Source organism: Chroicocephalus ridibundus, chromosome 1, assembly GCF_963924245.1.
Source record: "Chroicocephalus ridibundus chromosome 1, bChrRid1.1, whole genome shotgun sequence".
NCBI lineage: Eukaryota > Metazoa > Chordata > Aves > Charadriiformes > Laridae > Chroicocephalus > Chroicocephalus ridibundus.
The window spans coordinates 218,561,988-218,586,406 of record NC_086284.1 but is presented as its reverse complement, the minus strand read 5'-3'; the positions used below and the strand labels follow the sequence as shown (position 1 = coordinate 218,586,406).

General features: G+C 51.5%; 1 protein-coding gene across 1 annotated transcript; it reads left to right on the top strand.

Annotated features, from left to right (window-relative positions):
• The first annotated feature begins 2,893 nt into the window (after positions 1-2,893).
• On the top strand, positions 2,894-19,750 carry SLC35B4 (solute carrier family 35 member B4). Its single transcript, XM_063323720.1, has 10 exons — positions 2,894-3,130; positions 7,966-8,079; positions 9,102-9,204; positions 10,320-10,369; positions 11,550-11,631; positions 13,011-13,071; positions 13,861-13,970; positions 14,184-14,259; positions 15,359-15,434; positions 16,542-19,750. The coding sequence occupies exons 1-10, from the start codon at positions 3,054-3,056 to the stop codon at positions 16,786-16,788; spliced, it is 996 nt and encodes a 331-aa protein (XP_063179790.1). The 5' UTR covers positions 2,894-3,053; the 3' UTR covers positions 16,789-19,750.
• Positions 19,751-24,419: the final 4,669 nt, after the last annotated feature.

The window sequence follows — 24,419 nt, the reverse complement described above, 5'->3', positions numbered from 1 at the left end:
CCCGCCTTTGAAGCACAAAGAAAGCGAATGAAAGGCGAAGAAGTGAGCACCCAAGGTAGCAAAAGCTTATTAGTGAAGGGAACAGAAAAAATCGATCATTCTGACCTGCGCAGCAGCTGAGGATGTGGAAGCAGGAAACCCTGGAGACGTTACAAAGTGCCAGCAAGCCTGAGCAATCGCCTTTGTTTGTTGCTAATGAGCCGTGGTGCTTTTTAATAATATATAAACCATTTAAAAGGACTTGACGGGAAGACCAAGGAAGTCAGTTGAAGCGTTTCTACCTAGAGTGAGGTCAGAAAACAGGGAAAGGTTTTGTGAAATGGGGGAACAATGAACTTCTGCCAAATACAGAGCAAGAGCTCAGCAAAACTGCTGGGGTTCCCAGGGGGTCCCCCAAATGCTTGGACCCCCCAAGCGCTATTTTCTGGCAGACCATCCTCCTAGAGGGTACATCCCAAGCCCAAACTCCTGTAAACATCACAAGGGAGGCCCCAGATCCCTTGGGTCTGTGATGCTTTTTTTCAAGAGAGCACAGGGTTGGAGCAACGCCAAGCACAAATCCAGGCTGGGCGCAGAATGGCTGGAGAGCAGCCCTGAGGAGAAGGACTTGGGGGTGTTGGTGGACGAGAAGCTCAACACAACATGCGCTGGCAGCCCAGAAACCCTCCCGCAGCCTGGGCTGCATCCCCAGCAGCGTGGGCAGCAGGGCGAGGGGGGGATTCTGCCCCTCTGCTCCGCTCGGGGAGACCCCCCTGCAGTGCTGCCTCCAGCGCTGGGGCCTCGGCACAGGAGAGACACAGAGCTGTTGGAGCGGGGCCAGAGGAGGCCCCGGAGATGCTGGGAGGGCTGGAGCCCCTCTGCTGTGGGGACAGGCTGAGAGAGCTGGGGGGGTTCAGCCTGGAGAAGAGAAGGCGCCGGGGAGACCTTCCAGCCCCTTCCAGTCCCTAAAGGGGCTCCAGGAGAGCTGGGGAGGGACTCTGGATCAGGGAGGGGACATAGGATGAGGGGGAAGGGTTTTAAACTGAAAGAGGGAGATTGGGATGAGATATTAGGAAGAAATTTTTCACTCTGAGGATGGTGAGCCCAGGTTGCCTAGAGAAGCTGTGGCTGCCCCATTCCTGGAGGGGTTCAAGGCCAGGTTGGACGGGGCTTGGAGCAACCTGGGCTGGTGGGAGGTGTCCCTGCCCAGGGCAGGGGGGTTGGAACGAGATGATCTTTAAGGTCCCTTCCCACCCAAACCACTCTACGATTCTATTATTCTATCTGCAGGCAAAGCCCACAAGGTACCCAAGGATTCCTGGGTGTCATTGCCATCGTTTCATAGAATCATAGAATTTTTTTCCAGGTTTTGGTTTTTAGCCATAGCTCATCTAAGCTCTGAGGACACATGCTCCAACCATCCTAAGTTTCCAGCCCCCAGTTAAGGAGCCTGGAACGCTGGGATCTCCAGCTTGGAGACAAAGAGCCTGGAAACTCTCGCAGTGAGCAAAAGAAATGGACAATCCTGGCAGTTTTGCCCCTGTCATTAGCTGCTTTTAGCAGCAGAGAAGCTGCCAAGGCTGTCACATTCCCTGAAGAGCTGGAAATCATCAAAAGAAGTGCTTCATTTTTTGGACTTAACATAGTTCTTTGCAATGTGTTAATGGGATTTCACACTTGTGGTATTTAAAGAAAAAAAAATACATTTGGGTCTGATTCAGATCAAAATTTTATTAAAAGCAAAATGAAATATCTGCAGCATGAAAAACCCACTTTTTGATCAATATGGCTTCTATCGATCACAGAGGCCTTTGACAGATGCTTAGCTGGGCTCTCCACACAACTTTAGAAAAGACGCTTCACCCCCGACTGATACATAGCCACATTAACAGCAGAAAATATTAATTGCTTCAGCTGCAAGAATGCAAAAGCACACTTTAGGGCACAGGGATAAGGAGTAACAGGGCAACAACACACTCTAATAGGGACAAAATAATACTGGAGGTGCTACAGACACTACAATAAACCCTACAGAAAGTCCTGGAGAGCCCACACGTTGGGGCTGGATCCTTGGCGCGGTTGTGCTGTTTTAATGCATGTTTTTATCATGACTTGACGTGATGTCTTCATCCTGACAACCAAGCCCAAGTACCCAGTCATGCAGGCAAGTTAATAACTCCATCATTGCAGTCGGTGCAGCTGCAGCACTTCTGGGTGCAGTTTGTCCCCACGCCGATGGCCCCAATCACCCAAATCCTCTGCCTCCAGCACTGTGCGGCCCTTCTCTTCCACCTTGATGTGTGCCAGAAATACCATCTCGTCCATCGCTCTGAATGGGTTATTTTTTTTCCTTCATCCCCCCCCTCCCCCCGTGAGGCCCTGGGCAGCTGCTGGTGCTGTCAGACCCACGCAGCCCCCAAGCTACCCCTTTTGTGCACTTTTTCCTCCCTTCTCCCCTTCCCGGACCCTCCTTGTACCCCCCCATCTCCTCCCAGGCACACAGTTGCTTTTCAGACCCAGTTTTGCTGCCTCTGTATCCAGTGTTTCTGCCACCAGTCATGGTGGCATTGACCATGGGGGCTTGCCTGCAGCCCTCAGAGCATGGGAAGACCTCCCAGGAGGCTCCTCCGCAGGCCTCAGGCAAGCTCGATTTCACACCTAGGCGATAATTTCATTATCTAAAATCAAACCGGCAATCTGTGGCCGTTCCTCAACAGCAAAGCAGCTTTCGAGCCGCCCCCCGCCTCTCTTTTCTCCTCACGCCGCCTCAGCGCCGCGCCCCGCGCCGCCATTACTGCCCACCCGCCCCCGCGGAACTACAACTCCCATCATGCTCCGCGCGGCCGCACGGCCTGAGGGAGCCGGCGGGGAGGTGTCGCGGGGGCGGCTGGGAGTTGTAGTCTCAGCGCTGGAGCTGCCGCGGTGTCGGCGAAGGAGCGGCGGGCGGGGAGCGAACTACCGGCGGCCGGGAGGAAGCGGGGGCGGCGGGGGCCGGGGCCGGGAGCGGGGCAGGAGCCCGGGAGCGGGATGCGGTGGCGGCCCGGGAGGCCGCCTCGCTGCTTGGTGGCGATACAATGCACCCGGCCGTGGCGGTAGGACTGGTGTTCGGCGGCTGCTGCAGCAACGTGGTGTTCCTGGAGCTGCTGGCCAGGTGCGGGGCCGGGGAGAGGCTTTGGGGGCAGAAGGAGGGGTTGGGGACACGGGTGGGATCGGGGTGAGGGTCCGCGGGGTGTCCCCCACCGGCGTCAGGATTTATGAGGGGAGGGAGCGGCGGCGGCGGCGCCCAGGGGGTCTCCAAGAGATTTGGGGGGTGTGTGTGAGAGGATTTGGGGGGGTGGGGGGACACCCGGGGCTGGCCCCAGCCTGGGGCTGGCCCTGAGGGGGATCTCTGGCCCCACCGGGCTGGCCGGCCCCCCTTACAGCTTGGGGGCAGCCCCAGGCCTTGGGGACCCTCGTCAAGCTGTCAAGAGGAGCCCGGGTGTGGATTGCCAGGCCCCAGGCTTGTGTCGCTGTCTGATGGGTTTTGTGAGGTTTTCTGGGGTCTGTCCCCCTCAGCTTGGGCCCAGTCTGGTCCTGTCATGGTCGGCTTTGGTATCCAGCCCAGGCATCGAGGATCTCCCATCCCTGCTGACACAGGGACCACCACATCAGTTGGGCCCTAAAGCATCCCCTGCTCTCCGATCGCAGTGTCTCATACGAGTAACAGCTGAAATCACAAGGAGAAGACATGCAGGAGCTGGCTAGGGGTCCCCGGGGACAGCAGGCAGGGCCGAGGGAACATCGTCCATCTGGAAATGTGATCTTCGGCAGCGTCACGCGGCCTCAAAGCCAGCATGGTGAGGAAGAGGAGTCCTTTGTGGCTCTGTGAGCGGAGGCGAATTGTCAGGTTGCAGAGAGAGGAGGGCTGATGTTTGGGGTATGTCTGAGCGCTGTGTCACCTTCTTCACCCTGATGGAGGAAGGCCAGCGTGGCTTGGAAAAGGTAATGGTCTGTTGGTTTTGTTTCCACGGCTGTTCGGCAAGCCGCGAAGGCAAAAGTGCTAGGCCTGGCTGGAAAAAAGTAATGGTTGAACTGGTTCTGTGTCTGCAATCATAGTAAGTCAGTATGGAGCTGCATCCCCTGACCATTCAGTACTATATCCACTTCAATTATTCAAAAATAGTAGTTAAAACCTGTCCTTACTTCCTCTCTACCCATCATCATCCCAGACTGTTAGAGGATAAAGGGAGTGCAAAAGAGAACCTGACTCAAAGCCAGCAGTGGGGATATTTGCTTCAAAGTGGGAGGCCAGAATGCAGGTACCTTAACCCAAGGTTGCGCAATCACTCAGCAATCGCTGGATAAATCAAGAAGCAGTTCCTGGAGGAAGAGACTTCGCGTGGAGAGTTGTCTTTCCTCTTGGGGATTGCTCTAACCTCTGCCTTTCCTGCCTGACTCGTGCTGCAACATCAGTGAGGGAGGAGGAATGGGCTGCCCTTCAAGGTGAAGAAAGCTTTGGATCTGTCTTCTTGCACTTGCTTGTAAGATGATTGCAAGACATACTAGGCTTGTGTGTCCTCCAGCCAGACTTTAAAACAAAAGTGAGTCATTTGGCCTACTCAAATGGTCTATTAAGTGTCTAAAGCTCAGAAGGGATTTTGTACAGCACATGCTAGAAGTCCAATTGCAGATATCTAAGAAAAGCTGATTTTTACACACAAGCTGCTCTTAAGGATTACTTCTCATCCACTTTAGAAATTCCCCTGTTCCTGACAGCTCAGTTCCTCTGCCCCTCGCTTGCCCTGTTCACCTTTGATCCCTAAATTGGGGTAACACTCGTTATTTCTTTGGATCTTGGTGTTGTCTAGAGGGAAAAAAAGTCCCTCTTGAAGATGAATCTTCCCACAATAAGCAAAGTCCTGGAGCAGGGTCACATGAAAGGCAGTAACCAGACTGACAGTCTAGTGAGGCATAACAAAGGTGATTGGAAGAAATTTGCTCAGGATTTATGAGGAAAGAATAAAGGAATGAGAACTGTTTAGTCTACAGATGCCTGAGGACAGCCAAAAGACTTTAAGCATGTGGAGAATGGCTGTAGAGAAGAGGAGATAATTTTTTCTGCTGGGCTCTGGAGGCAGAACAAGAAACAGGGGGCTTAAATTGCTGTGAAAGGTATGTAAAGCAGGCCAAGAACCTAGGTTTGCTCCCTCTCAGTGTAGTGAAGCAGGTTCATAAGAGAAAGCAGGAAGACTCCTCGTTGGAGGTTTTCAAGAGCAAGTTAAACAAGCCCCTGTCTGAATAACAGAAGGAGGCCTGGACAGGGCAAGAAATGCCATCCTGTTCATCCCATTTTCCCTGTCTGGAGCAACCCAACCTGTTCTGCTAATGTCCTTTACTAGTTGTCCCGGGGGGGGGGGGTGTCTGTCTTTGAGCCACGATGCCAAAGCTCTTGTGTGGCATGTACATACAGGCCTGGTTAGAAAGCCCATGTTCTACTCTTCGCCTTCTGAAGCTGTGTCCTTGTGAGGTGCCTTCTCTGTAAAAACGGTTGAAGCTCTGCGTGGTAAATCTCATCAGGGTTTCTTCCATTTTTGGTGCAAATGGGGGTGTCTATTCTTCAGCATGGGCCGTTGAAGGAATTCTCTGTGAAATGTGGAGTCTTCTGCAGTGATGGACAGAAATCTGTCTTGGAAAAGTGATTTGGATGTGCTGAACTCGGCGTGAGTGAGTACTCTGCACCAACATGCCCCAAACTCGTGCAGAAATTGGGCTGGTCTGTTTGTGCTCCGCTGATGTGGCCGAGAGCCCCACTCCGGCTGTTTCATCCCACCGTCTGCTGGGGCTGGTAGACACTAACAGCCCGGGCAATTCTGTCCTAGGAGCCAGGGTGACAATTGCATCTGAGTGTTTCTACGTTGCTTCTGGAGGACTTTCTATCAGTTGGCTGCAGCTAAAGCAGATCTTTGGTTGATATATCCAGACTTCTTGTCACTTCCTTTAGGTCTATCAGTGTGTTAGGGTGGGGAGTCAAAGACATGGGCAGATACCGCCTGGGTTTTTTTTTTGTTTGTCTTCTTACTATCAGTCAAACCCTTTGTCAACACTTTACTGATAATGTGAGGTCATATGCACAGCAAGTGACTGAATGCAAGGATCTGTGAACTGGGAGTACTGGGAGTAAACAAAGTTTAGTGCATGGAAACAGTCTTGGTTTATTCCAAGTTTTCACTTGCCTACAGAGATAAGGTTTACAATTGTGGAGCCTGGCCTCTGTCTCCTGTTCAGTGTCTCTTTTTTCTTCCCTGAAGTAACTTTTGAACCTCTTAACCTCATTACACAGCAGGGATTGAAGCCTCATGGACAGTTAAGCTTTGAAAAATGTGAAAATTGGCAGATGAGTAGAGGGACGGGGCTCAGGCTAGTGCCTGCCCCGTGGAAAATGCAGGGAGAAGGTGGCCTTCTCAGGTGCTGTTTGGTGGCAACCACATGCCAGCTCGGCATTAACCAGAGCTCTGCTGCTTTTTCTGAGATGTCTGGGGTGTGATATAGGAGATTTTGGAGGAGACCAGACCTTCAGCTCGGCTATCCAGTTATTCCTGTTCTCCAGTGCATCTCTCAGCTTGCATTCTGCAAAACTCTGTCTAGACCCAGCGTCTGACTACTTGTGTAGCTGGGTGGGGATTGGGACTCAGCGTCGCGCAGCTTCTCCGTGAAGTCCTCAACCTCAGTTTCTGTCTTGCATTGGAGAAGGGGGAAGTACTCGCTCAAATTCCTCTGTCTCCCAGCAAGCTTTGTGATTATCTGACATGTCAGGGCCTCCTCTGAGCCTGCGGCTGACTGTGTGCCTCCCAGGAAATCCTCCCTTGCTCCCTGTAAGCTTCTTAGGAAGGAGGCAGGGTCTGCAGCAGGCATGTTTCTCGGAATGGGTGAGCAGCATGCAGGGAGTGTTTGTTGAATGTCAGGCTGTTACGGGCTGTAGCCCTTGCGTGCAATTCCTCTCCCCTCAGAATAAGCACACAAGGTTGATTTGCTCAAAGGTGGTGTCATTTCCACCACAAAGTTAGTAATAACTGTAGTGCTTGAGTCTCTCTGGGAGGACAAAGATGCTCAGCTAAGAGGGTCTCTTTTGAGGTCAGACACTCTTTTTGGCTCCCCATACCCTGTGGAGTTTGAAAACTTCAGTGCAAAGCATGTGTCCTGTCAGCCAGCTCCCTGGCTTGCCTGTCTGTCATGTGGCATTTAATGTCACAACCTTTTTGGGCTCCCATGATGAGCTGTTGTAGGTTCCTTCTTGAACCTGCAGCCAACCTCTTGGCATCCAGCAAACGCAGGAGGGCAGAGAGCTAAAGCTTGCTGGAGAAATTGAAAGTAGTTTCGAGCTTGTGTTCACATGTTCTGGGGATGGGGTACAAGCAGAACCATGGGCTTTGCTCTGCAAACACGGACCTGACCTCGGCCCTTCCCTCATGCAGTGGAATTAACGGCTGTCGGAAATCCTGCTGCCTTCATCCTGGGTGGACTCATCGTTTCACTTGGCCTCTAACAAACACAGGAGCTTGTAGGTAGAGAGTGAGCCCTTTCAAAACCACTTCCCCACGAGAAAGAGGGAGATACAGCTTCAGTAGGGTTATGCCAGTGCTTGATGTTGCTGATTCAGATTCTGTATCCTGGCGGGATGTTATGCGGACCTGTGAGATGTGACCAATTTCCTCTTTCACTTCCTCACCCAATTCACCACGTCCCCCATCGCGGGGGTGGCTGCCCGCTTCCGCTTTGGAAGTGGTTGAGGAAGGGATTGCTGCTCATTGATCTACAAGTCCAGATGAGTAAATACCTGCAGGGAAGTGTTTAACAAAGGCAACTTGGACAGATAAAGTGGAAAAGCCCCTCCAGATTGATGCTCACTCTGGGATTATAAGCTATTAGCCTCTTTTTGTTGGAGCCCAATGTGGTGTTTGTTCTCTGTGGCATTGCTCTTACACTAATCTTTCTTCTCCATGCCTGCAGGCAGTTTCCAGGATGTGGGAACATAGTGACATTCTCCCAGTTCCTGTTTATTGCGGTGGAAGGCTTTATATTCGAAACCAACTTTGGGAGGAAGAAGCCGGCCATACCAATAAGGTACAGTTGTTCTGAATGCTTTTGCTAGGCACAAATTGACTGGCTATCTATTATCTCAAGAAGTGTTTAATAAAATGGCTTATCCGTTTATCCTGTCTAAATCCCATTCATTCTGCAGCATTTGCGAAGCCTCATTGAGAACCTGTCATGCCCGATAAAATATGAACTGCTCGTTTATCTATCGAGAATTCTTAGTAGGAAATTGCCATCAGATACTTTCCTGTCCAAGAAACAGGGCAGTATTTTGCACAGTTAAGAGTCTGGTGTGTTTGAAGAGCTCGTGGTCTCTCTGGGGCTTGGTGCAGTGGGCGCGGGAGGCAGAGTTTTACTGGAAAGCCAGCCAAATTGACTCTTGCATTTCTCCATCAGGGCTGATCTTGTCCTGGCAATAGCCTGGCCTGTTCATGCTCTCTTCTCTGGCACTTGGTGGCTGAAGTGAGGAGGTTTTGTGGGGTTTCTTGGCAGACTGCCTAGCCTGGGCAAAATAGAGCTCTGTGCTGAGTGCTTGGGACAGAGATCCTCATGACAGAAAGTTGAGGGCAAGTTTAGTGCCGTTCATGGCTGCATCACAGCGAGGAATTTCATTTTGTGGAGGCTGTCTAGCTTAGGTGTAGAACCATGGATTTGAATGGCTTCTCCTTCCACTCATGGAAGCGATGCCTGCTGGCAGAAATTGAATCCCCTCAAATCAAGCCTTATCTTACGACGCTGTCCTTAGGAAAGAGGGACCTGGAGGAACTCCATGCTAAAAGATCCCAGCTGGGCTCTCCTCAGTTCCCCTTTGCTTCTGGGATTAGCACAAGCTGAGCCAGTGCATGTCAGCTGCTTCCTATTCTAAGGACCTCTCTGCTACATCCAAACTGGATTGATCTCCTTATTAGTCCTTGTCCACAGTCCCAAGAGCTGAGTGGGCTCCTGCTCAGCTCCAGACCTTTCTTTGTGCTGCTTAATCTGTTCCCAAGGGGCGTCTCAGCATCCTGGCGAGGTACGTGCACAGCCGTCAGCCGGTTTTTGTGTTTCAGGTACTATTTCATCATGGTGGCCATGTTCTTCACTGTCAGTGTCGTCAACAACTATGCCCTGAACTTAAATATCGCCATGCCGTTGCACATGATCTTCAGATCAGTGAGTACCATCATATCATCCTTTTCCTCCTCGCTGTCCCTGCCGCATGTGTTCTGCCACCCTCTCTTTCACTGAAGGCAACAAACCCCTGTGCAAATACTACACTCCAGCTAACTTGTGGAGAGAGCAGCCTTGCTCTGAAGGCTCAGCTCTAGTTCTCGCTTTCACAGTGTTGACCGTTAAATGTCAACTTAATGTCCCTGAACAGATTATGAAGCTGAGACTCAAATGGGCTTCATATTTCCAAGGGTGATGGGGAAGTAATGATGACAAAACCAAGCTCAGACTCTGGCTGTCAGCCCTGGATGGTCTGAATTGCTGGCCAAAGGGACCCATCTTTCCCTTTGACCACGCAGCCGTACCAAAGGGTTCATGTCCCAGTGTAAGTCTCTTGGTTAAATACCCCAGGTCAGAGAGCATGAATTTGGCCTAGTTCCACCTGCACTGTTACTGCATAGGTTTTTGCTTTGGAAAATGCAATTAAAATACATCTTCACGTAAGTGTAGGTGACTGTCAGACTAAAACATCTGTTAAAACCAAAGAAAATGGTGTCCCAGCTGTTGGGAATAACAAAACCTGCTGGGCAGATCTGTTGAGTGGGGGCTGTTCTCCTGCAACACGTCATGGGATTGAGATACCTGAAGTCAGGAGAGGTTAAAAAGAAGAAAACCAGACAACACTCTAGGAGCTCTGTCCCACATTAACACTGAGGGATGGTTCTTGTATTGCAGCCCTGCAGTCAATCTATGGAGCCATACTCCTGTTCCCAATTAAAAACACAGAGATTTGGCTGCGTTTGGTCTGTAGCACACATCGAGGGATACAAGTGGGCCAAAAAAGGGGGAGGCCAACTGGCCAGAAGATCCTAGCAGCCTGTTTGCCCCAACATCCTTGTTCCCACGACACCCAGCTCAACTTCTCCCCTCCTCCTCCCTGAAGTGAGACTCTCCTCACCCTGTCAGTCTGCCTGACCCCGTTCTGGCATTTCTGTTGGTGTTTTGATGTTTGTTGTATTGAGTTTGCAGTGTTTCTCTGGGGTGAGCATCCCAGTCCGGGGAGTGTTGTCGTGCTGACCTTCTGTTTTGTTTTTCTCCTCCTCTCTCTTCTTTCCCAGGGCTCTCTCATAGCAAGCATGGCTCTAGGTATCATAATTTTGAAGAAAAGGTAAATCACAAGCCTCTTTCTTATATCATCAGAGAATGCTTTGCTGTTGACTTACTCCTGACTGGTGTTTAGTGCGCTCCCCTTTCCTGTTAAACGTTCTTGTTTTACTGATGGGGAAACTGGGGCACAGAGGTGTGCCTGGACTAGAGGCTGGAATAGGTCCCTCTTCTGCATTTCCACCACCCCTCACTCCTTCGTTTAAGGCAAGCATGGACCGAAGAGAGAGCTTTTACACATGGCTGCAGCCCTCTATGTTAGCTCTTTACTTTTCTCTGACTTGTGTGAGGCCAGTACCGCTCCTGATGGATGGATGTACTGGGTCTGGCTGGGATGGAGTTAACTTTCTTCATAGCAGCCCATATGGTGTTGTGTTTTGGATTTGTGGCTCGGTGTTGATAGCACACCGATGTTTTGGCTATTGCTGAACAACGCTTACACAGTGTCAAGGCTTTCTCTTTATCCCATTCTGCCTGCCTCCCCAGCAAGTAAGTGGACAAGAAATTGGGAGGGGATGCAGCCGGGACAGCTGACCCGAGATGGCCAAAGGGGTGTCCTATCTCATATAATGTCGCGCGCTGCAATAGAAACCAGGGTAGAGGAAGAATGGGGCTGGGGGGGATTTGGCTTCCTCGGTGGCCATGCTTCTGGGAAGTGCTGAGGGATTGCTTTTGCATTGGTTTTGTTGTTGTTCTTTTTCCCCCCCTCTCCTATTAAACTCTGACTCGATCCACGAGTTTTCGCGCTCTTGCTCTTCTAGTTCTCTCCCCCATCCCACAAGGTGGGAGGAATGAGCGAGTGGCTGTGAGGGTGCTTGGCTGCTGGCTGGGGTCAAGCCACCACAGTGGGAAAGGACAGGAGGGTCCTGCCAGCTGCTTGGGATCTGGCTGTGGGACATTATGGGCACATCCCCTGCCGCCCCGTGCAGAGATCCGCGCTGGCTTTGATCTGAGAGGTATCCTTTGCCCCGGGCAAGGAGATCTTAGTCCAAATGCTTCTTTTTTGTCACAGTTGGACTAAGTTTACCTTCCCTCCCAGCAATGTCCAGCGTTAGGTAATGGGTACGTGCCCATTACCCCAAGTTCACACCAGTGTAGTGGAGCAAGATGCCAGGCAAGGGAGCAGTAGATGAACAACGCGAGGCTGGGCTGGATCACTGACATCTTTCTTCTTCCCCGTGCAGATACAGCGTATATAAATACACGTCCATAGCCCTGGTGTCGCTGGGGATCTTTACCTGCACTTTCATGTCTGCAAAGCAAGTGGTAAGGATTGGAAAGGGCCTGAGGTCACAGCTGTGAACCTTATCGACAGGAGGAGCTGCTGTCAGCACCTTCATCAGTCATTCCCTTTGCCTGACTATTAATGGGGAGACAAGTAGATCTGCTCACCCAAAGCTCTTGTTCCTGGCCTGATTTTCCTGTGGTTTGGAGGGCAGGGATGCACACGCATGCATGTGACTTAACTTCATTACAGATCCCTTTTATCCTGTGTTGTTCAGGTTGCTTTTTGCTGAGAATGTACCATTATTGTTTTGCCACAGAGATAACAGCTAGAAGCTGTTTTCTCTTGCCCTTACTGCAATGTGTTGCAGTTAGGAGCAAGTGAATCCTAAACAAAACCCAGCCATCTTAAATCTTTGCTCTTTTTATCCCAGAAGAAATTGTTGGCTTTCAGGCTAGATTTTTCCAGCCCTGTTGTCATGCAATGTGACTTTCTGTGGCTCTTGAAGTAAAGTGCATGTATTTGGAGAACAGGAGGGAATGAAGAAAATCCATGTGTAACACCACTTTGGGCTTTTCCTGGGTCAGCACCCACAGCCTGATCTTGTCAGCTTGAAGACAGAAAAATGCCATGAAGTGGTGGTGAAGTGAAAATTGGTTGCACTTAATCCAGCTCTGAGAGACTGGAAATGAAACAGGGCTGTCAAACCTCCAAGTCGCCCATCATTTAATAGCTTTTTATACTCTCCGAATGTCTGAGGAAGCTCTGCGCTCTGTATTAATCCAGATAAACTCTCAGCAGGCGTGGGGTTTTTGGTATAGAACAGACAGTTGTGGTAAAGGTGAGTAATCTAATTTGCCCTAAACCACAGTGTCGGAGAGTTGAGCCAAGTCATGCTATCTAGAGTTTTACGCTCGGCTCACAGCACCTACAGGCCCTGGTTTCCTCAATGTCTTGACCCCAAGCCGGAGCCCTGGTTTTAGTACCTGACTGGGGCTTGGCCAGAGCCCTTGTTCTTTCCTGCCTGCTCACCTCTGAGATGGGGACGGAGGAGCCTGCCACTGGGCTGTCCGTGGCAGCTTTCTCAGCGGCACTGATTATTTTTGTGCTCAAAGAGTTCCGTCTCTGGCCAAGCCAGGGCATTTCTTTCAGAAAAGATACTTTTTAGTCAGATGTTTACACTTTTTTGCTGGCATCTGGTGCATTCGCTGAAGCAGAGTGGAGAGCAAAGTGTGCTGTAGTTGCTACCACCTCCATTCAGCCAGGGAAGCAACTGGAGAATGGGGGACCTTGGGCGGTGTTTGCTTGATGGGCTTGCTTGGAGCACAACGCACAAACCAAGAGTGAGCTACAGGCAGGTCTGAATGAGCTGCAGGGATGTGGTGGCTGACGGTGACTGTGTTGTGTCTCCCTCCACCAGGCATCTGACTCCAGCTTAAATGAAGACGACGGACCCCAAGTTTTCTTGTGGTGGCTGCTAGGTATGTGAGTGCCACATCTCCGGCCCACCTTGCTGGGATACTGGCGAGACTCGGCCCTCTGATGTCCTTGGCCATGTGGGTCGTGCAATGCAGGCTGTGGTGGGAGTCACCGCACTGAGGTTAAGTTGTGCTGAGCACCTGGTGGATGTTGATTTGTAAAAAACGGGGCTTTGTGGCCCTCATTAGCAGCTTTGTGCAAGGAGATACTCTTCATTTGGCCAACAAGTCAAGTACGGGACCTAAAGAGTTTCTACAAGGTGGTGGCTTAGTGACATAATGAGGCTATAGTCATGCAGGTTTGCAGATATCTTCTTGGTTTCTCTCTGCAAAAGCAGCTCTACCTGCTAAATCTGATGCTGTGAGCTACGCTGCAGAGAGGGAGAGGGGCTGTAGCTGGTTCAAGTGTTCGTTCAGCACAGTATTTCACGGAGGAGTCTCTATAGGCTGGCACTTGAGTCTATTTTTATACCTCCAACATAGATTTATGGGTGGCTTTTCAGGGAAACTGGGATTGATGTGTTGTCAGTAGTGGCACGCAACCGTATCCCTGGTATCCCACCAACTCTGCTTGCCAGGGCTGAGTCTCTTTTTAAAGAGATGATCTTTTCAGAAGTCCCTTGGCATCTCAGCCTTTGTAATAAGATACCCGCGTCCCCAGGGCCAGTATCAATTTTTTATCTGGACGGTTTGGCTTTTTCCGCGGAAAGCTAAATTGCAGGAGTCGTCATGCTGATTGACTTGAGCTATGCCGTGCCTGAGCAGCGTTGCAAGGCTGTACTTCTGTTCCAGGTATTGCTGCACTCACCTTCGCCCTCCTCATGTCTGCCAGGATGGGGATTTTCCAGGAGATGCTATACAAGCAGTTTGGGAAGCACTCCAAAGAAGCCCTTTTTTACAACGTAAGTCTTTTCTTTTGCTTTTCCTGGGCTGGTAGAGCTCCTAAGAGAGTCCCTTCCCCTCCCACCCTGTACTCGGCACAAATCCCAAGGATCACACGCTGCGAGGCTGGAGCAGTGCCTGCATCCAGATGTGTGAGGCCCTGGATGAGAAGTGGGATGGGTTCACATAATCTGTTAAATCTGTTAACTTCATGTTTTTACTTTTCTCCCCAGCATGCGTTACCACTCCCTGGCTTTCTCCTCCTGGCCCCAAACATCTACCACCATGCAGTCCTCTTCAGCCAGACCGGTAAGTGTTGCACAGACGGATCTTTGCTCTTGTACCTTTCTGTCCTCTGGAAAATGCCACAGGAAGCTTTCAGTCCAACAGTTGTGTAAAATTCACCAGGTTTTTCAGTGCCAGCAAGCTTCCTGTATCCCTGATTTTGTGAAATTGCAGGCATCTTTGCTGAAAAGGTTGGCTGGTTCTCTAATCCCCTCTGGGTAAGGGGATCGTTTGCAGGGGTAGATCACTTTAACCTGTTCATTAATATCATTGTGAAATATTTGTGGCGATAGGAGGAGGGGCAATGGTTTTAAACTAGAGCAGGGCAGGTTTAGATCGGACATTAGGAAGAAGTTCTTTCCAATGAGGGTGGTGAGACACTGGCCCAGGTTGCCCAGAGAGGTGGGGGAGGCCCCATCCCTGGAGACATTCAAGGCCAGGCTGGATGAGGCTCTGAGCAACCTGATCTAGTTGAAGATGTCCCTGCTCGCTGCAGGGGGGTTGGACTAGATGACCTTTAGAGGTCCCTTCCAACCCAACACAGTCTATGACTCTATGATTTCTAGCATGGTACACCTATCTCAAGGAAAGCATGAGGTGACCCTTGGGGAAAGCGACGTGGTCGTTCAAAAATGGGAGTAACGGGGTCAAATCCTCAACCACAGGTGTAAACACGGACCCGTTGGCTTTTGTTTTGCTGGTGCTGCTCAGGCTTTCCCGTGCTAACGCTGTCTGCCTCTCAGAGCCTCACAGTTGATTCATCCAGTTTTAACAGCATGGCAGCCCTGACACAAGAAAGCAAGACAGAGCTTTCCTTTTAATGTCTTTTTTTCCTCAGTCTACTTCTTCCTCCATCTTCCTTTCTTCCCTACGGAAGTTCAAGCAGAAACGTCTGCCAGCTCTCTTGTATTTGTCATTTATCACAGTAAGAACAAGGTAACTCTCCATTTGGAGCAAAATCAAAATGTGCCCACACCTCAGTCTGCCCGATGCAGCCATGGCCTCCTGAAGCTGCAGCGTGTCCCGGACCACGGTCAATCCAGGCCAGGAGAGAGACACCTCTCCTTGCATCTTCTTTAAGCAGGAGCAGCGCAGTGACCTTGCTCCATCCTTTTCCCCACAGAGCCGTTCCAGATCCCAGTGATCGGGCTGACCCTGCCAATCATGTGGTTCTACCTCCTCATGAACGTCGTCACTCAGTATCCTTTCAGAGCTCAGCTTGAGACACGCCGCGGAGATGGCAGCGGGGCGGGAGAGGAGGAATGGGGTGGGGGTGCCGAGTCCTTGGGGCCCTCCCTGCATTTGGGAGCTGATTTTCATGTAACTCTTGGAAAATATAGAGTGAAATTTAACCTGGGACTTTAAGCTATTTTTCCCGGGTGGCTGAACCACCTGGCCACCACCTCTTGGAAAATATGGAGTGGAATTTAACCTGGGGCTTATGTTATTTCCAGGGTGGCTGAAATCTGCCGCCACCTCCCCAGGGACAGACTGGCTGGAATAAAATTATGGTGGTTCTTCTCCCAGCTCTAGGGAGACGGGACAGATCAGGAGCCATTTGTGTGCCATATCGGTGTGTGGATTCTTCCAGGCAGGGAGGACAGCTCTGAAAGATGAAGCCGAGATGCCCTCGAAAAAGCGACCCTTCGGTCCAAGGCCCTTTTACCATTTTCCTCTCACCGTTGAGAGAGTGCGGTGCTCTATTGCTGCTCACGCTCCTCCACGAAACCCCCTTGTTTCATCCACCTTTCCCACGTCTGCTCAGGGGAAAAGGGGACTTCTGCTGGGTGTAAACGGAGAAGTCTGATTTTCGCTTCCCTTGGCTCCCTGGCAGGGATGGTGAACGCTGCGCGCCGTTAACCTTTTGCCAACGCATCAGCCCCAGGGTCGTTTTGCTGCCCCAGCGCAAGCCTGGGGGCAGTCTGGGAGATTTGGGTTGTCCCTGGGGTTTGTAGTGAAGCTCTTCATAGCAGTAGAAATGCTGGTGTGAGGGGAAGGGAATTTTATCCCCTCTCTAACCAGACTGTGGCTATCAGGTGCCCCGTCCTTTTCATTCCTGAAGGCCTGCCCAGGTGTCATAGAATCATAGAATCATAGAATTGTTGAGGTTGGAAGGGACCTTTAAGATCATCGAGTCCAACCTTTAGCCTACCCTGACAAGAGCCACTTCTAAACCATGTCCCTCAGTGCCCCATCTACCCTTTTTTTAAACACCTCCAGAGATGGTGAATCCACCACCTCCCTGGGCAGCCTATTAGTGTCCTTCCTCTTCAGTCCCGATGGCCCCTTAACCTCCGCCCACCCAGATACGTCTGCATCCGCGGCGTCTTCATCCTCACCACGGAGTGCACCTCCCTCACCGTCACGCTGGTGGTGACGCTGCGCAAGTTCGTCAGCCTCATCTTCTCCATCCTCTACTTTCGCAACCCCTTCACGGCCTGGCACTGGCTGGGCACCACCTTCGTCTTCGTGGGGACTCTCATGTACACGGAGGTGTGGAACAGCCTCGGGCCCTTCCTGGCCCGCTGGAGGAAGAGGCCAAAGGAGGAGTAACAGCCGGGGACTCTCTGCAGGGACCTTTTTATTGTTTTATAGAGCAGAGCAGCAGGGAATCCCCCAGAGGGGGTTGTTTTTATAACACGGGGGAGGTGCTGGCTGTGCCAAGCTCCTGGGAAATGTGAAGCCTCCGCTGGGAACCTACCTGACATGGATTATGGAGAGATGATGCGGTTATTTTTGCAAGGTTGCATTTTTTTTATGCAGCCCCTTTTGCTTCCAACCTCCCCCCCTGTTCTTTGGTTGTTTTGTTTTTTGTTTGAATAACCCTTTTTAAGTAACGGAAAAGCTGACCCACTTCTCTGTTAGGAGCCCAACCTTGTTGTGGTGCTGTTGTCCACTCCTCCTGGCTTTAAGGAGCTGGACCCCGAGCCTGTTTGGTGCCATCCTTTAATGTCCAGGTGGCCGTAACGGTTGGCTGACACCCGGGGAACTGCTGTTTGTGCAGCAGGTTGTTAGTTACACTGGAAATGCCTGGCCTGGCTGTTAACCCGAGTCCTTGTTGTGTGATCCTACCACCTGCGCTGGGAAGACATTGGACATGCCAGTAGCTACCACCTTCAGCTTTCCAGTCTGCCCAGTAGACCTTCCACTGGGGGAATGGCTCAGGGGGCTGATCCTCAAGCCACCGAGCCCCCGTCACTAGTAGCAAGACCTAGTTGGGAGCCTGAGGAAACCAAAAAGGGGTGATGCTAAGGGGACAGAAAGTGCCAGTGTGTCACCTTCACAGCCTTCTCAGGGAGACGGTGAAGTGCTGCTGGGACTTTGCTGCATCCCCAGATGTTGTCCTGATGCTTCACCAGCCGGAGGGTATCATGGGTTCCACCTGCTTTGGTTAGATCCTCAGTGCAGGTCACTTTTCAGTCGCTTCCTACTTTTTCCCTCATTACGAGCGTGTTCCGTGGGCTTCGTTACCAGCAGTCAGCTGCAACGAGCTGTGCTGAGCCCCCAACGCGCCCCCCGGATCCGGCCCAACGTCAGGGTTCAAATGATGCCAAGAAACTTAAGAAGGGCCAGTACAGCTGAGCTTACTTCTGCTGCTGGGGGGAACTGGTTTTACTGTCCCTTCACCCAGTTCTTCTTCCACCCCTTGGGCATCAGCTTCGCTCGTGGCGTTTCTGGGCATCAGCTTCACCCATGGTGTTTCTGGGCATCAGCATCCACCTGGTGTCTCTTAGTGTCACCCCTCAGCTGGGGCAGGAGTGACCTTCAAGAGCTTTGGGTGTGTGTCCCCATGCATGCCGGCAATGTGCGTCCCAGCAAGGTGAGGAGCAGCAGCCGCAGGTCTTGTAGGAGCTGCTGGGCGGTGGGCAGAGCAGGGGTTAGCGCCCGGCCTGGTCTGGGTCTCGGAGCAGTGGGGAGCACTGGTTTGTGCTCCCTCAATTTTCTTGGAGCGCCTTGTCCTCATCATCTATGATGATTCTATGATCTAAGAATCATCGTGACGCTGTCCCTGCTCAGCTGTGGTAATTAGGGCATCCAGCAACGTTGACCTGATTCACACCAAGCTTGGCCAAGTAAGGACTATACTCCGTTATTCCTCCGCCCACGTTAAACCCGCGCTTGTGGTGGGTTAATCCCGACTGGGGTTAAGCAGGACACGGCTGCCCACTCGCTGTCCCCCGCAGTGAGGAACAGGAAAAGCAAACCCAAGAAAACTTGTGAGTAGAGAGAAAAGACCATTTAATAAGCCAAAGAAAGAGGAAAGGGGGGGAAAACCCCCCCAAGTGATGCAATGGTGACCCCTCACCACCTCCCACCGTTAGACGTACGCGTGCGCAGCCAGTCCCCGAGCAACGGCCACCTTCCCAAAAAAACCCTCTCCGTTTTTATTGCTGATTTTTATCCGAGTCAGTTATCCCGGCTGTGCCCCTTCCCAGCTTCTTGCCCACCCGTGGCCTCATCACTGGTGGGAGGCAGAGTGGGAAGCTGTGGAAGCGCTGGAATGCCGGGTGTGTCTTTAATACTGTTTTAGCCACGAATCCAAAGCTGCTGTGGAAAAGGTGAACTCCATCCCAACCAGACCTGACGGGACCCGCAGCTCCCTCCTTCCTGAGAACCTGAAGGGTTTTCCCTACTGGTTTGGATTTTTCCTGAGCCTGATAAACCTCTTGTATTTGGAGTGTCAGAGGTGGGATGTTTCCAAGGATTTTGTAGATGGGGAGTTTCCCACCAGCTGCCCCAGCACAGGTCAGCTCTCGCTTCCAGCTCTTTGCACGGGCTCCAGGAAGGACCCAGAGAAAGGCAAAACCTTTATCCCTCATCTTGATCTTCAAAGCTATTTACAGGGAGCTTCAGCTGAGACCGCGAGGGAGAGGAAGGCAACACAAAGTCAGCGTGAGAGCACCGGGGCCAGGGAGTAACTGCTGGGGTTCATCAAAGCTTTTGTGTCGCCGAAATTGCACGTTGTCTCCGGTTTCCATGCGATGCCGGGAGGTTGGGGGAGATTTGGGTTTCTCTTCTTTTGACCGCGTGCTGTACTTGGTCTTCACTCAAACCGGGTGTCAACGATGGGTTATTCTTTGTTGTCGTCGGGGGTATTTTTTTTTTTTTTTATTTTATTTTACAGCGTGATCTGTGTGTTTCTGAATATTTATAATTGTTACAGGGTGGCAGAAGTGGCAGCGATTCCCTTCCTGCTGTAGGAGAGCTTGCCCCGTTGGGAGCTGGAGGAAAGGTCCATGCAGAAGGGCCCCGTTAGCCAAAAAACTGGTATTCGAGTCCAGGGCTCCCCCCCTCCCCGAATGGGGCTACTTGGTTTGGTTTTAATGTTTGCTATAGCGATAATAGCACATATTTTTTTAGCAGAGGCTGGAAAAGTGGGCGAGCCAAAATCCTTTTTGATCAGTGTTCCGGATTTGCAGAGCTTTTGGGTTGGCTGGTTAGGTTTAGGGTGGTATTTTTGTTGTTTGTTTGTTTGTTTTTTTAAACAAAATAAATATATATCCTCTTCAAAGTATGTTGGTCGTGGTTCTCCTTTCATGCTTTGCTACTGGTTAATTGGTGGTTGGGCAATTAATGGGGTTCTGGAATCGACACACAACTTCTCCTGCCTTTAAAGTGAATGTGCCTTTATCGCGCTGTACGGCTCCCTGGAGGGAGGGTGTAGTGAGGGGGGGGTCGGTCTCTTCTCCCGAGGAACAGGCGGTACGACAGGAGGAAACGGCCTCAAGTTGCGCCAGAGTATTGGGAATTGGGAGGATTTGGGAAAAATTTCTTCACTAAAAGGGTTGTCAAACATTGGAACAGGCTGCCCAGGGAAGTGCTGGAGTCACCATCCCTGGAGGTATCTGAAAGACCTGTAGGTGTGGTGCTGAGGGACGTGGTTTAGAATCATAGAATCATGTGTTGGATTGAAAGGGACCTTTAAAGGTCATCTAGTCCAACCCCCCTGCAGCGAGCAGGGACATCTTCAACTAGATCAGGTTGCTCAGAGCCTCATCCAGCCTGGCCTTGAATGTCTCCAGGGATGGGGCCTCCCCCACCTCTCTGGGCAACCTGGGCCAGTGTCTCAGCACCCTCATTGGGAAGAACTTCTTCCTAATGTCCAATCTAACCCTGCCCTGCTCTAGTTTAAAGCCATTGCCCCTCGTCCTATCGCTACATGCCCTCGCAAACAGCCCCTCCCCAGCTTTCCTGTAGGCCCCCTTCATGTACTGAAGGTGTAGTGGTGGTTTTGGCAGTGTTAGGCTGATGGTTGGACTTAGTGATCTTAAAGGTCCCTTCCAACCAAAACCATTCTATGATTCTACCCAGAAAGCACGTGCCCATCTGCTGTGCTCCTGCCTGACCTTATCCTCCAGCTGCTGCCACCAGCTGAGGAGCTGCTTTCCCCAGATCCCCTGTGCCCATCTCCTCCTCGTGGCTCGTGGCGGCCGATGGCGAACGCACCAGGCGAATGCAGCTGAAGCAGCCGTGAGCTCCAGCCCGTGGTGCCGGCGGTTGCGGTTCCCTCCCTCCCTGCAGCCCCAAGCCAGGACCACCCGCCTCGTCCGGCCCTGTCAGCTGGGGTTCCTTCTAAAGGGGTCTTGAACCAAGGTCTGGGGGGATGAGGAGCAGTAGAAAGGCAAGAGAAGTGCCGGGTGGGCTGGGGGAGGCTCCTTTTTTAATTGCACTTACACTAAATTATATCCATCTCTAATTGCAGCTATGTGGGTGAGTTGGGGCAGCCGAGGTCCCCGAGCACCCACAGGGGTTGGAGGACCCAACTCAGGGCAGCAGTTTGAGCCCAAAGCCGTGGGACCATCAGGATTTGAGGTCGCCAGGCAAGACCCAAGAGTTGTTTTAGGCTCCCGGGTTCCGGGAATCTCCTCCGCGCAGCACCGAGCGCTGCTTCGCTTGCTCTGGTGTTATCCCGGGAGGCGTCGAAATAGGGAACGAAGCCTCCTGGCACCAGCGCTTAAGCGTTAACCCGGCTGCGTTGGGCCAGCATCCCAGCGGGGCCGGGTTTAAAAAAATAAATAGGATGGCCTAGGTTGGAAGAGACCTTTCAGATCATCTAGTCCAACCGAAATAGCAAGAAATGAAGTTGTTATAAAATTACCGTGGGCTTTCCAGACCCCGGTGGCGTCTCCATCGCTGCAAAACCAGTGACGTGGCGTTAAAATCCTGCCCCTCGCTTCGCGTTTAACACGCCTTTAAACCTTCCCCACCTCAGAGCTTTAATGGGGACGCATAATTCTCCAGCCGGTTACCAACTATATCTATTTCTAATCGAACAAATCATCTTTCCCCACATCCTGGCAGCCGTTCGTTAAATAAATCCTCGTCGGCCAGGCTCGGCTTTCATCAGCTCGGAGATTTTTGTTCAGAAATGTTTTGCCTTTCATTAAATCTGGGCTGGTGTTTATTAACGCTTTCAATCTTTCCTCGGCCCGTCGCAGCCTGGGCTCGCCACGGTGGGTCGGAGAGAAACAAGGGAGATATATATATATATATATATATTTTTTTTTTATTAAAGTGAGAGGGAAAGCTTTGAACTCCTTTGGGAACCGCGATGAAATCCTCGTCGCTTCCAAGGTGTAAAAAAACTCGCTCCCGCCACTAAATGAAATGAGAGGGGCAGGAGAGGGATAAAGATGTCTCTGTAAATCACCAGGAGCCGCACAGTTCGTTTCTGTTCAGCGTCTTTCATTATAACCATCATAAATCAGCACTCAGAGCCCGAGAGGGCAAGAAGGTGAGATTTATTGACGGGACAAATTTGGGAGGGGAAGAGCTCGGAGAACACAGAACCTTTTTTTTTCGCCTCCAGCACGGCCCAGGCTCACAGGTCTCTGCTGGCACCCTTCCTCCTTCGAAAGCTCTCCAAAGTTTGATGGAAAATTTTAGTATTTATTATTATTTTTTCCACTTCCATACAAGTTAGAACCAGCCGGTTTTCACCCTTCGCTTCCCCATCTCTCCCTAGGCAGCTCTCGACCCTGCACGGACCAAAGGACCTCAGCGCAGGGCATGTGAAGAGTTAATTTACCCCCTTCCAGCCTGAGATGGAGGAGGCAAAGCAGGAGCATCCTTAGTTTCCCACGTAGGAGGTGCTGGGGACACGCCAGGGAAGAGGCAGGTGACATCCCAAAGAGCGTGGTCAATGGAGTTAAATCCAGCTGGCGGCCGGTCACAAGTGGTGTCCCTCAGGGCTCAGTGTTGGGACCATTTCTGTTTAACATCTTTATTGATGACCTTGATAAGGACATAGAGTGTATCATCAGCAAGTTTGCAGATGACACCGAGGTAAGCGGGAGTGTTGATCTGCATGAGGATAGGGAGGCTCTACAGAGAGACTTGGATAGATTGGACCGATGGGCCAACGCTAATGGAATGTGCTTCAACAAGGCCAAGTGCCGGGTCCTGCACTTGGGCCACAACAACCCCATGCATCGCTACAGGCTTGGGGCAGTGTGGCTGGAGAGCTGCCTGGCAGAAAAGGACCTGGGGGTTCTAATTGACAAGGGGCTGAACACGAGCCAGCAGTGTGCCCAGGTGGCCAAGAGGGCCAATGCCATCCTGGCTTGTATTAGAAATAGTGTGACCAGCAGAAGGAGGAGGTGACTGTCCCCCTGTACTCAGCACTGGGGAGGCCACACCTTGAGTATTGTGTCCAGTTTTGGGCACCTCAACACGAGAGAGATCTCGAGGTGCTGGAGCGAGTGCAGAGGGGGGCAACAAAGCTGGTGAAGGGCCTGGAGAATAAATCTTATGAGGAGCGATTGAAGGAGCTGGGACTGTTTAGTTTGAGGAAGAGAAGGCTGACGGGAGACCTCATCACTCTCTGCAACTACTTGAAAGGACACTGTAGAGAGGTTGGTGCTGGTCTCTTCTCACAGGTAATTAGTGATAGGACAAGAGGGAATGGCTTCAAGCTGCAACAGGGGAGGTTTAGGCTGGACATTAGGAAAAAATTCTTCCCAGAAAGCGTGGTCAGACACTGGAATAGGCTGCCCAGGAAGGTGGTGGAGTCACCATCCCTGGATGTGTTTAAGACTCATTTAGATGTGGTGTTGGGGGATGTGGTGTAAGGGAGAACTTTGTAGAGTGGAGTTGATGGTTGGACTCGATGATCCCAAGGGTGTTTTCTATGATTCTATGATCATCTCTGCTGGAAGATGATGCCTGTGGTCCTGCGTGCCAAGACGAGGGGTCGACCCTGCTTTGGGCCATCCCACGGGTGGAAATAACCCCTGGTCTCCTCTTTAGAGGGCAAAAGGCAGATACTGCCCAAAGCATGACACAGTGGTGACACCTGGTGACACTCTGCTGAGAAGGTGGGCATCGCAAAGGGACCTAATACAAGCAGAGGTCTCCTCCATCAGGACAGGAGGGGAGGATGCAGTCCCTGGAGCATCATTCCTGCTGTGCTGGCAGCTGTTTCCACCCTTGAGAAGAGGAAGAAATACCCCAACCCCCTCCATCAGCCAAGGCTGCTGGCTTGTTGGTAGGTCTGTTGGTAAGACACTGGCCCAGGTTGCCCAGAGAAGCTGTGGCTGCCCCATCCCTGAAGGTGTTCAAGGCCAGGTTGGACGGGGCTTGGAGCAACCTGGTCTGGTGGGAGGTGTCCCTGCCCAGGGCAGGGGGGTATGAACTAGATGGTCTTTAAGGTCCCTTCCAACCCAAACCATTCTGTGATTCTATGATTCCCATTCCGAGAGCCTGGAAGACACCGTGGCTTGTTGAGATGGTCAGTCATAAGGTGTGCAGCCACATGCTACCTGTGTTTCAGGTGGCCTGAGGTCCTACCAGCTGGGTGCAACCACACAAAAGGCAGACCCGGGCTGGGGAGTGCTGCATCATGCCCTGCCTTGGAGAAATGCTCTGCAAAGCTCACAGTCAACGAAACATCAAGTGAGATGAGGGGAGGAGAGGAACATGGTCCTTCATAGTCCTCACAGTTGACTGATGGAAGCCCCAAAGCACGGGATTAGTGCAAGGAATGCCACTCTGGACTCTGTGTTCCAACTGGACACAAGAGGAAAATTTTTCACTCTGAGAACAATCAGCCACTGGGATAATCTCCCCAGGGACGTGGTGGATTCCCCATCATTGGACACTTTTAAAATCCTGCTGGGCCAGCTGGTCTAGACCGTGCTTTTGTGAAGAAAGGTTGGACCAGATGATCCTTGAGGTCCCTTCCA